Source organism: Camponotus floridanus, unplaced genomic scaffold (genome assembly GCF_003227725.1).
Source record: "Camponotus floridanus strain SB8 unplaced genomic scaffold, Cflo_v7.5 scaffold181, whole genome shotgun sequence".
Taxonomy (NCBI): Eukaryota; Metazoa; Arthropoda; class Insecta; order Hymenoptera; family Formicidae; genus Camponotus; species Camponotus floridanus.
The window spans coordinates 99,127-112,213 of NW_020229305.1; the positions used below are offsets into that span (position 1 = coordinate 99,127).

General features: G+C 36.0%; 1 protein-coding gene across 2 annotated transcripts; it reads right to left on the reverse strand.

Moving 5' to 3' along the window:
* Positions 1-59: 59 nt before the first annotated feature.
* LOC112637601 (cytochrome P450 6a2-like) lies at positions 60-13,087 on the reverse strand. 2 transcript variants are annotated; one of them, XM_025407654.1, is made up of 7 exons: positions 12,999-13,087; positions 10,171-10,340; positions 9,950-10,116; positions 9,166-9,691; positions 8,750-8,968; positions 522-773; positions 60-402 (listed from the first exon to the last, which is right to left on the reverse strand). In XM_025407654.1, exons 2-7 carry the CDS (start codon positions 10,298-10,300, stop codon positions 197-199), a joined length of 1,500 nt encoding a protein of 499 aa, XP_025263439.1. In that variant the 5' UTR covers positions 10,301-10,340; positions 12,999-13,087; the 3' UTR covers positions 60-196. The 2 variants fall into 2 exon arrangements, with proteins under 2 accessions (XP_025263439.1, XP_025263438.1); XM_025407653.1 differs by having other exon boundaries at positions 9,950-10,340.

The following is a 13,087-nucleotide window of genomic DNA, read 5'->3' on the forward strand; positions in this document are numbered from 1 at the left end:
TTTAATTTATTTATTTTAATATATTTATACACATATCTTAGAATTTTAGATAATTCCATAATGTGATATTTAGTATACGAATGCGACATTAATGACGTACATAACATTATATGTGATGTATATGACATATACATCATTGAATACGATGATTAGATAATAACTATTATTATCCTTGTTTCTTCATCATTATCTTGCCTTAGCCGACCCTTAAACTAAGATGATTGATTACTGAAACTTGATTAATTTTAGTTATCCTCAAATGTATTCCATGCTTTGATGCTAACACAGTTGCTTTGGGATTAATTATGTAGGGTATTTGCGTTTTATCGCAGACCTCAACTTTATAATTTTGTAGTATCCTTACAAGACCAATCTTTATTTGATAAATGGCAAAACGAGAACCTGAAAATAAAAAATTATTATTATAAGAAAAGTTTCTCGATTAAAATATTGTTACATATAAATTAAAACAAGCAGAAGTTGAATTAAATGTATTTAAATCTACGCGTGTTTCATTTTACCAATGCAATTCCTCGGTCCATGACCAAAAGGTAAATAATGCATCGGATGTCTGGCTTGTACTGCTTCATCATTAAATCTTTCTGGATCAAAAACATCTGGCTTCGGATAAATATCCGGATCTCGATGAATCGCGAACATCGGAATCCATATCATTTGATCTTTTGGTATATTAAATGAAGTATTATTAAAAGTATAACTTGACATCGATTTTCTTGAAAGATGTGTCGCTACTGGATATTTTCGTACAGTCTCTGCATATATTAAGAATAATGTAAGAAAGAATTATTTGAAAAGTTATTTGTCAAATATAAATTATAATTAAATGTACTCAAAATGTTTCTACTCAATATATGTATATATAGGGTTAGGAAAAAGTCTGGAAACTTCTTAATATTTCGAAAAATAAGCATTTTTTTAAAATGTTTAATACAAAAGTTATATGGCTTGAAGGAGGACATAAGATGGTGTCATTAGTTTGACATTAAAGAGTGTATATATGTACATACAGGGTGTCCCAAAAGACCCGAACCGATCTAATGTTTCATAAACTATGCACTTTAGAAAGAAATGTTTCAGACAAAAGTTATATGGCTTGAAGGGGGCCATCATATAGTGGCAATGATTTGACATTGAAGAGTCATTTGAAAGTGACGTAAAGGTCACATTTAATTTCTTAAACGGAACCCTCACTTTTTATTACATATTCGTGTAGCTTATCTCGAGAGCATTCCAAAACACTATAATAAAGTATTTCTTCATTGAGTACTTTTCGAGTTATAAAGATTGAAATTATTTCTTAATTTTGCATAAACCATAAAATATCTAGTAACATATTCATTTTTCGATTATTTTACCTTAATACTTTTATATACAAAATAATGAGAGGAATCAATTGTTGTAAAGAAAACACATAGTTGTTTTACAAAAATATGTAATTGTGAATAGCTAATTACATATTTTTTTTTAAAACAACTATGTTTTTTCTTTACACCAATTGATTACTCTCCTTATTTCGCACATAAAAGTATTAAGATAAGATAATCGAAAAATGAATATTTTACAAGATACGAGTATTTTACGGTTTATGTAAAATTAAGAAATGATTTCAAGTCTCATAATTCGAAAAGTACTTAATGAAAACTAACTTAATTATAGTGTTTTGGAATGCTCTCGATGTAAGCTACCAGAATATTTAATAATCGATTCACGCTCATTTGTGTGCTCGTGAAATAACGCCGTCTCGCTCGCTCTCACGCGAACCGTGTCATAGTGCGGTCTCGCTCAATCTCACGGACGGCCGATAGAGCGCCGTTTCGCTCGATCTCACGCGAACCGTGTAATAGTGCGGTCTTGCTTGCTCTCACGCGAACCGTGAATAGTGCGGTCTCGCTCAATCTAGCAGACAGCCTTTAGAGCGCTGTCTCTCTCAATCTCGTGCGTGCAGCCGTGAATAGTGCGGTCTCGCTCGCTCTCGCAGACAGCCGTTAAAGCACTGTCTCTCTCAATTTCGTGCGTGCAACCGTGAGTAGTGCGGTCTCGCTTAATCTCGCAGACAGCCGTTAGAGCGCTGTCTCGCTCGCTCTCACGCGAATCGTGTAATTGTACACTCTCGCTCAATCTACCGAACAGCTGATCAAACGCTGTGTCGCTAATTAAAGTGAACAATTGTATCGTGCGATCTCGCATAATCTTGTATAGCGTCTAACGCGCTCAAACTATTAGAAAAAGCGTCTCGCGTCCCGCGAACGTTCATCAACATTGTAAGTTTATCTTGTTATAGTGCAATAAAACGGACAGTAATTCTCTCGTGAACATTACACATCAAAAGAAGCAAAGTATATCTTACTCAACCCTATCACTCATACCTCGCGAAATCACGTATACGTCAAGCTCGCGATACCCACTCGGATGTGTACCGGCAAAACAAAAAAGCAATTCAAAGGTGCGCTCTCGAACATTTTGGTCTTTCGAGCCGGATCGCGAGAAGTCGAAAACAACTGATAACAATACTGTGAGTGAATTTGAAAAGTGTGATTGTTGTGTATATCAATAACCATGAATGAGTTTCTGGAAAACCAGCTCTCAATTCTGCGCCACGTAGCTGAATCATTGGACAATTTTAAGAAGATTGGTCGGAATAATATCACTCCAGCCAAGATACAATCTCGAATGACGTTCCTGAAGGAAATCTGGAGTAAGTGTTTTGAAGGGCACAGCCTGTTGCTGTAACATTAGCGTCAAAGCGCGAATCGCTCGTCTACTTTCGAGAGGAACAGCTGGATCACTACGGAAAGATCTACCAGACTGCGCTGGATTTCATGTCGGAGTGTTTGGAGGAGCTGGAACCGTGCGTAAGTCCACTCCAATCAAGCGATCGATCTGTATCTCACATACAATCGGAATCCGCGCTATCGTTAAAGCATTTGCTATCGATCAAATTACCTCCGTTCTCCAGTAAAGCGGACGAGTAGGAGAATTTACGCGATAGATTCACAGCGTTAATTATTAAAAATCATGAACTATCCGATTTTGCTCGCATGCCTTTTTTAGTATCAAGCTTGACCGATAGAGCTCGCGATGTTGTAGCCGGTACACCTGTAACCGCTGATAATTTCGCCGTCGCTTGGAAAGCGTTAACTTCTCGTTTCGAAAATAAACGGAAGCTCATTGAGATTCATGTGGCGGAATTATATAATTTACCCCCCGTCAAACGGGAGTCTGCCGTAGAATTGCACGCTTTACGAGACAAAGCCGATAAAGCACTCTCAGCCTTAAAACATTTAAACCGAACACAAGATGATATCCTTAATGATATTCTCGTTTACTTTGTATCGCTCAAGTTTGACCCCGCCACTCATCGCGCCTGGAAACTCAAAACGAATCGGAATCGACGCCACCGAATTATGAAGATTTAATAAACTTTATTTCGTCGCGCGCGCTCGCACTTAAAGAATTGTCGCCTTCCGCCTCAAATAAAGGTCATCAATCCATAAAAGCGAATAATGCGACACTTTCTAATCAGTCTCCCGGTCAATGTACCCTCTGTAAAAAACCGCATTCTATTAGTAAGTGTCGGCAACTCTTAAATAAGAGTCCGAATCAGTGACACGAATTAGTTAAAAATTCAAACCGATGTTTCAACTATCTTGGCATAAAGCATTCCGCGCAAGAATGCAAAAGTAAATATATATGTCGCACTTGTCAAAAGAAGCATCACTCTCTCTTGCACATTGATTCGGCCTCTTCTATCGATACAAGCGCGACTAAACCTAATGCGTTAAGCGTAAACGATACCGTCGATGCTCCCGAGACGTCAAAGGCCGTCGTAATGTCCGTCGTATGTTCGAGTGCTCCGATCTCATCCGTCCTACTGGCCACGGCGAAAGTAACGGTCCGTTATCTCGACGGTCGTGTCTGTGAAGCTCGCACTCTGATTGATCAAGGGTCTGAAGTCACATTTATTTCAGAAATATTAGCAAGAATATTGTGTTTAAATCGAAAGCGAATTTTCGCTCAAATCTCCGCGGTAGGAGGTATCGATGCTGACACATGTCGATACTCCGCCATCATTGAACTCGTACCCCGCAGAAAGACTAAGCCACTTTTCACAACGGTCGCTTACGTTCTCAAGGCGCTAACTAAATACGCCCTGCGATTGTCAGCATCAGTAGCTGACTGGCGACACTTAAACTCTCTCACGTTAGCGGACGACGATCCCACAGGATCAAGTCCCATTGATGTCATAATTGGCGCTGACATTTATTGTCACGTCATTCAGAATGGAATCCGGAAAGGACCAATCGGGCAACCTATCGCCCAACGATCTCACTTTGGATGGATTCTTTCCGGATCAGCTCAAACTCAAAATGCTTCTGCTCATACAGTTAACGTTTATCACTGTTCCCTCGAGCATGACTTGCGTCGTTTCTGGGAGATTGAAGAAATCCCACGACCGAAAATTCTGTCTCCTGCCGAGGAACATTGTGAAAATCATTTCAGTAATACTCATTCACGAACCTCCGACGGGCGTTACATCGTTCGTTTTCCTCTTAAAACGATGCCTCCGATTGAAATCGTAGAATCTCGATCGATAGCTATACAGCGATTAATAGCGTTAAAACGTCTCGACAAGAATTCCGACATCAAGTCGGAATACTCCGCCTTTCTCGATAAATATAAACAGCTAAACCACATGCAAAAGGTGTAACTCCCAGTCGCACCTCATTCCCAAATAGTTTACCTTCCGCATCATCCCGTAATTCGCGCAACTAGCGCGACCACAAGACTGCGTGTAGTATTTAACGCCTCCAGTCTCACTTCGAATGGGAAGTCATTAAATTCGCATCTAGAGATCGGGCCTAAATTGCAAACAGAAATAATCTCGACTTTATTGAGATGGCAACAACATAAGTACGTTTACAGCGAATATTGCCAAGATGTATCGACAAATCTTGATCGATGATCGCGATTATCAGCTTATCGTCTGGTATAATGTGAATCAATCCGCCATCCAGGATTATCAATTGTCAACTGTCACATACGGAACCGCTTCAGCTCCGTTCCTTGCTCTGAGAGTGCTGAAGTAATTATTAACGGACGAAGGGGCCGCGTTTCCCCTCCAATTCCGATTCTCCAAGAGAACATTTATGTGGATGACGTTTTGTTCGGAGCCGACGACATCCCATTGCTACGTCAATCGCGTGAACAACTTTGTTCTTTATTATCTCGCGGCGGATTTAACTTACATAAATGGACCAGCAACAGCTTCGCTCTTCTATCCGACATTCCGGAAGAATGTCATGGACTCGCAGGAAATAGATTGTTAACGATCGAGGAAAATTTTAGCGTTCTTGGATTGTCATGGAATCCCGCCTGCGACGCGTTTCAATTTCGAGTGTTATTTCCATCAGCACTTCCTAACGCAAAGAGAAAGATATTGTCAACGATTGCCAAATTATTCGATCCATTAGGATGGGTCACCCCCGTTACCATCAATGCTAAAGTCTTCATGCAACAGTTGTGAAAATTAAAATTAAACTGGTATGATGCCATTCCTTCACAAACGATGCAGCGCTGGGAATCAAGCTATCAATTGAGGCCTGCCTCAATTCTCGACCTATCGGTTCACTCACAGATACTCTCGATGACTACAACCCCCTGACCGGGTCATTTTTTAATCGGTTCATCAATCACGAATCCTGAACCGTCGTTTTATCCGTTAATGAAAATCGACTTTCTCGCTGGCATTAATTTGTCAACTTACGGAGCGGTTTTGGAAAATTTGGCAGAGTGATTACGTCAATACTTTGCAGCAACGAGTAAAATGGAGGCAAGTGCAACCTTCCGTGAAAAATGGTACAATGGTCTTAATCCGCAACCCCTTACTTCCGCCATGCAAGGCCGGATTACGCAATGCCATCCCGGATCCGACGGATACGTTCGCGTAGTCAAAGTGCACATTCCGAGTACAAAAGACCGATAGTTAAATTATGCATTTTGCCTATCGATATCGAATATCCGGCAAATAACTCTCCTAGCGACAGTTAAAATTCCCGGAATTGCGAACATGAGTCCGCAAAAATGTATATATGTAGATATGTAAACATGTAGATATGTAAACATACAAATCTGTAAATATGTACACATGCAAATATGTAAAACCACGACGAATTATAACTCTCAATCGCCCTCGATTGCGAAATTATCCCGTCACGGCGGGAGGCATAAGAAAGTGCTATTATTTCGAAATTATCATTTCGAGGCGGGCGGTATGTTCAGGATTCGCCTTGAAATTAGAATTAAAATATCACCCCCGGTATGTTCAGGATTCGCCTTGAAATTAGAATTAAAATATCACCCCCGGTCATACTGGCGCCATCCATTTGTGCGCAATCGAACTCGATCCGAAATGTAATGCCGTCCTGTTTTTCGAAATCAGCCAGGATCCACGTGATCGCGTAAGAATACATGATCTTGGCCAATCAGAAACTCGAAACATCACGCGATTGACGTGCCGAAATAGGCTCAAATCGGATCATCCGATGCGCAATCGATTCCTTATTATCGGGAAAAAGGCTCTCTCCCGTTAAATAATTGCGGAGTCATTGCTGAGTCATGACTGAGATCTTATCAGAATCATTGCGGAATCCTTGTGAGAGTCTTTGTTCATTGAAAGTTCAAGTCTTAGTAATCGAGAGCGAATCGGAAGTGGAAAATCGAGAATTTCCTAAGTGCCTTGGAAGTGAGACGTTAAAATCGCGAGTACATAAATTGACGAGTCATTGTATCTAGTATCGCGGAGAATCAGTTTCGAACTCAGTTCAGCCAATCGATTCCGTATCACACGTGAACATTCTGAGCGCGAGTGCCGGGATTCATCGGAGCGCCTCCACTCTAAGTGAGAGGTAGAGCTTCTTTCCCATTGAGCCTCCGCTCATTCGTGTGCTCCTGAAATAACGCCGTCTTGCTCGCTCTCACGCGAACCGTAAATAGTGCGCTCTCGCTGAATCTAGCAAACAGCTGTTAGAAAGCTCTCTCTCTCAATCTCGTGCGTACAGCCGTGAATAGTGCGGTCTCGCTCGCTCTCGCAGACGGCCATTAGAGCGCTGTCTCTCTCAATTTCGTGCGTTCAACCGTGAGTAGTGCGGTCTCGCTCGATCTCGCGAACGGCCGATAGAGCGCTGTCTCTCTCAATCTCGCGCGTGCAACCGTAAAAAGTGCGGTCTCGCTCAATCTCGCGGACATCTGATAGAGCGCTGTCTCGCTCGCTCTCGCGCGAACCGTGTAATTGTATACTCTCGCTCAATCTAACGGACAGCTGATCAAACGCTGTGTCGCTAATTAAAGTGAGCAATTGTATCGTGCGATCTCGCATAATCTTGTATAGCGTCCAATGCGCTCAAACTATTAGAAAGAGCGTCCCACGAACGTTCATGAACAGTGTAAATTTATCTTGTTATAGTTCAATAAAACGGACAGTAATTCTCTCAACATTACTGTGATACATCAAAAGAAGCAAAGTGTATCTTACTCAACCCTATCACTCACACCTCGCGAAATCACGTATACGTCAAGCTCGCGATACCCACTCGGGTGTGTACCGGCAAAACAAAATCGCAAATCAAAGGTGCGATCGCGAACAATAATTATATGTAATTAGATATAAACTTTTTTTCTCGCGCTATTGATATTATAGTGGCACTGAAAATGAATAAGATATTTTTCTTTTATTAAATTTTTGATAATTATGCATAAAAAGGTCCCACCTTCGCCCAAATATGTCATTAACATATGTTGTCAGGGTCATATCTCTAATTAATATTCTAAAGGTTTCAGCCGGCGTTTGTTATTTATTAAAGAGTTATTAACTAAAGAATTTCACAATTTTAATGCTTTTTATCTCCGAAAATATTGATTTGAGAAAACAAATAAGCAAAAAATAAAGCTGCTGTAAAACTCTAGAAAAAAGGATATATGCATTTTTTTCATAAACCTACTATTCTAGCTGTTATACGAAAAATTAATAATTTTAAATACATTTAATAGAATTTAAATTTATTTATTTATAACATCTAAAATAGTAGGTTTATGAAAAAAATGCATAGAACCTTTTTTGTACAGTTTTTCAGCGGCTATATTTTTTGCTTAAAATTTTTACACATACATTTGTGATATTTTTTAATTGTATTAAATTGTAATATATTCTATATAAATTTAAATTGTTTACCTTTTTTTATTTATCATTTAATTTACGATTTTATGAGTTTTTTATGGAGTTGCGAGTTCAACCTCTATTTTTAAATTTCATATTCGTGTTCAGGAGGTAAAAATACGTAGAAATAGGATATTCTTACTCAATTCAATCTTTATTTCATATAGGTAGGTTTTCCAAAAAGGTTTACGCTATTTTTATATTTATGTTTATCCTTTTTCAGCATATATCGCCAAATCTATTTGAGTCCGACCTTTATATATGTGAAATTAGTCGGGAAAATCTCCCTCATCATATTTAAAAATGAATGAAAACCGATGAACAAATAAAGTAGAATCTTTATGTCAATATTTCTCACATTTAATTGTTAATAACTTTTGAATAAAGAACGACCGCTGGCTAAAACCTTCAGAATATTAATCGAGGATAACATCTTCACATCATACGTCAATAATATTTGTGCGAAAGTGAACCCTTTTTATGTTTAATTACTAATTTTTTTTTTGGATGACGTACCTTTGAAAACTTTATCCAAATAATTCATTTTTTTAATTTTCTCATATGTTAAATTGTTACCATGCTTAGTATACTCTTGAATTTCCTCACGTAGCATGTCTTGTATTTGTTGATTTAATGCTAATTCATAAAGTGCATGGCTCATGGCCCACGATGAAGTTTCAAAACCGGCAACGAAAAATACATACACTTGAGAAGTTATTAAGCTATCGGTCATCTCTGAAATGTAATATATTTTTTTTTACTATTAGTTTTAACTTTCATCGAATATTAACAATTATGAGAAAGATATTTATTATTTAACAATTAATATATAGTGAGTTTACAAATTTATATATTTGCAAAAACTAATACTTTTGTTTAAAAAGTTCTTGCATCACATAAAATTTTCACAATACTAAATAACCGTCACTCACCGATATCGCCCAATTTATCTGGATTCTTTTTCATTTCGCGCAGAATATCAATGAAATCATGTCTAATAATATTATTGGTTTCTCTATAATTTATTGTATCCATGACAAGGCGTGTGAAAAATTGGGTAACCTCCGTTCGTGGTATCATATAACTGAATATTTTGAAAAGTTGTGGCATGTATCGTCTTATACTCAACCGTAAATTACTTTTCCAGGTTGGCGTGAAGAACATTTTTCCAATCCTACGAAATTCACTGTTTTCATCTGATAGAGCATTCATTTCGATGCCGAATGCGCAAGTACCGATTACATCGGTCAAATATTTTGCCGCTACCTCGCGACATTCTATAGGTTCATTTTTGCTCACTAATTTTTCTATATATTGTTCAAGATGATCAGCGCATTCCGTTATTAATAAGAACATCTCTTTTAGTTTACTAGATGTAAAAATGGGCGATAAACATGTTCTTAAAGGTCGCCATTTTTTAGGCTCTAAACCAACAAGATGTTGTGACAGTGGGTCATGCTACGATATAATAAAAAACGTAATTATATTCAAATAAATTTATCATTTTTTTTAAATTATAATAATTTGAAGATACTCACTATTTAAAACTAATATTTTTTTTGAATAATGGTTATTAGAAAATGTTAAATGGTTATTAGAAAATATCGTAGTAAAGTATAATATATAAAATTATGATATTTATATAATTAGAAATACATTCATGTAATTCAAATATTATAATACTATATTATAATAAAATATAAATTATCTACATACTTTTTCACTGACAGGAAGTCCTCTATCGACGAACTTAGAAAAATCTTTGATAAAAATATCCTTAATTAAATCTGGATTTTTTACAATCAGAATGGGTGTCATTCCAGAGAATATTCCAATCACGGATTCATCTTTATACTTATTGTATATTTCCAGTAAATAATCACCTATAAACTTATTATTAAGTACAAAATCTTTAATATTAAAATCTTTAATATTACCAAAAACTGGTTTTGGATTTGGACCGCGAATACCACGTGATTTCCAGAAGTCGTAGTTCGATGTAAAATAATAATAATAAACAGCGAGGAATGTAGTAGCAATAAAGCATAGTATTTCAAAAAATCCCATTGTTCTTTAGCTACCAATCAATTATTTCAAGTGACGTTTGCTAAAAAAAAATAATACTTTATCATTAAAAAAAAACGTTCTAGAAAATTTAAAATTTAGCAAAAAATTTGATAAGCCAAATGCATATTTAATGAAATATAAGTTTATGGCAACTAATTTTTCAATCGCATTTTATCAATATTAATAGATTGCTTATAGATTTTGTAGGGACTTAAATTATATGATATACTGACGAGCCACCCGTTATGTAACGGTTTCCGATTTAAGAATATTCTATATTCGAATGTTTATAATTACTTGTGAAAAAGATTGATCCCGGCGACAAATTAATGTGTCGGTCGAGCGTTAGTTATTGAGAAATGTAACATATGAAAGATGACGAGCGTAATCAGAGGAACGTTGCGAAACTTATCGATTCATTTGCGATCTGTATTCTATTCCTCACAGAATATATATATTGTATATATATATATATATATATATATACAGAGTGTCTGAAAACTTTTCACAGTCCCGAGGTGTAAGGTAGTTCTCAATTTAAGAAGGAAGGTCTTATTTTATGATATTTGCAATAATGAACAGAAAATTAATTAAAGAAGATCGGCCAATCTGCATGAATAGAAGCGCGCGGCGACGAGAGTCATCCCACTGTAACCTTATATGAAAACTTATCATGCTTCGTATTTAAATCATACAGTTTAAAACAGGAAAAAGCTAGATTTTTTATGATATCTTACTTCGATCTGAAAGTCATTTATGCGATTTAGAATTTGTGTAAAACTTTTAGTTTATATACATCATATAAAAAATGCTTGAGGAATTAAAGCAATCTTAACTCATTTAATATCGATTACGAATTAATATCACATAATTTATTGTACTTGGCTAATAGTATTAATCTCATATCGGTTTTTAAATATTTTATTTTTAATCACTCCTTTAGATTTTTTGATTTGTTAAAAGTTATTTTATGTATTTTTTTACCTTTATAAGGTTGTTTTTAGAGAGATATCACCACCTGTTTGTAAAAATTTATATTATTTCTGCAAAAAATATATATGCATTTTATAAATCTTTACTAAGGGTAAGTCCCGTATTTTTACAAGACTTCATTTTCTGGATATTAAAGTTCACTCCCAACGGGTGGTTTTTGAATATTGTTATAATACGATAAATTAGTCTCCTTAGAATTAGTCTTCTTATTTAATAGTACTGTTTTTTGTGATACCCCTTTTCGAGATATTAGATTTTACCCTCGAGAGGTTTTTGAAAATTGTTATGCGATGAATTAATCTCTCACACGTATACATACACACACACATACACATATCACACGTATGCACACATATGGTACATAAATGATTTTGTCTCTTAAAGCATTGTTGCACACCAAAGCGAATAATCATATATGCGCGGAGTGAACGCAGTTTGAGGGACAAAATCGCTTTGAATGTGTACGTGCGAAGATACGTTCATGAATCTGAACTTTATTATGAAGGAAAATGAAAAAGTCACAATTCTGACATTATCATTTCTCGGGATTGATTGCCGATTTTATTCAAACTGGTCACAATCGAAAGTTTGTATTCACTTTATATCAGAAAAATGCCGTTGGATTTTTAATTACGGCTACTCAGTTTCTGAAATATTTCAAGTGAAAGTTTATTTAACGTCATTTTAACGTAAAATTCCGGATAAGCTACTTGGTACCGCCGCGTCGAAAACAGTGACTCTCAATACTTGGATCCAATTTTTTATCAGTTTTTTATATACTTGGCATCGCGACGCTACTGCGTCGCTTGATATATACACATATACAGAGTGTCTCAAAACTTTTCGTAGCTCTGAAGTGTGTAGGTAGATCGGATCAAATTAAGAAGGAAGATCCTATACTATTTATATTCGCAATAATGAATAAAAAATTAATTAAAAAAGATCGGCCAAACTGCGTGAAGACGAGTGTCGCCCCACTGTAACCTTATACTAGGCGCGCGGCGAAACGGTAAGTGAGGAAGGAGTGGTGAGTGATAGCCGGACTGTGAAATTAACCAAATGAAATAAAATTAACCAAATGAAAAATTTCATTACTTTATCTTAATATATTCTATTATGAAAATGAAAGAATACTGTATTTAACAAAGTGAAAATAAAGCGGGCAGGAGCAGACACGATATATATAAAAAAATTTTTAGATAATCAACTACGCATATAACACTCATTCTGTATGAAATTTATGATTAAATCGTGTTTCAATATTATGCTTTAAAAATAGTAACTCGCGTACTGTTACAAGTTTATTTTAACGCAACGTAATAAAATCAGTAATATTTTCAAATCTTCTCTATCTTAAAATCACAAATGTGTATCTGACATCAAACTGATGTTGTTCATCGTGCGATTGTGTACATTAGTAGAATAGAAACAAATTGTATCATCTTTTCAATCAATATCATATGCGGAGTCATTATCTATAAATAATTCACACTTTTTTTGTTCTCAAGTGAACGATTTCCGTGGGAGAATCTGATAAAATATGAAAATTGAACACATTCTCTTCTAACGAGACAGAGAATAGATATTAATTTCAAAATTATTTTTCAAAATATTATTATTCGTTTAATAGTTGAAATATTCTATTTTACGCGATTCGCAAACTTTGTGATAGCTATCATCTAAATAAACGATGAATATAACGTACTTGAATTCGCTAACGTAATTGATGGTTACAGCAACTAACACATTCGGAATTCAATGGACCAACTTGTTACTATGTAATTGGAAATAATA

Bases quoted from the DNA above. Each gene is read 5' to 3' on its own strand.
- LOC112637601 (XM_025407653.1), bottom strand. From the start codon at position 10,300: ATGGGATTTTTTGAAATACTATGCTTTATTGCTACTACATTCCTCGCT. The intron at 774-8,749 runs GTACGTCATCCA...TAATATATGCAG, and splicing joins TTTGGATAAAGTTTTCAAAG to AGACTGTACGAAAATATCCA. The intron at 403-521 runs GTAAAATGAAAC...TTTTATTTTCAG, and splicing joins TGGACCGAGGAATTGCATTG to GTTCTCGTTTTGCCATTTAT.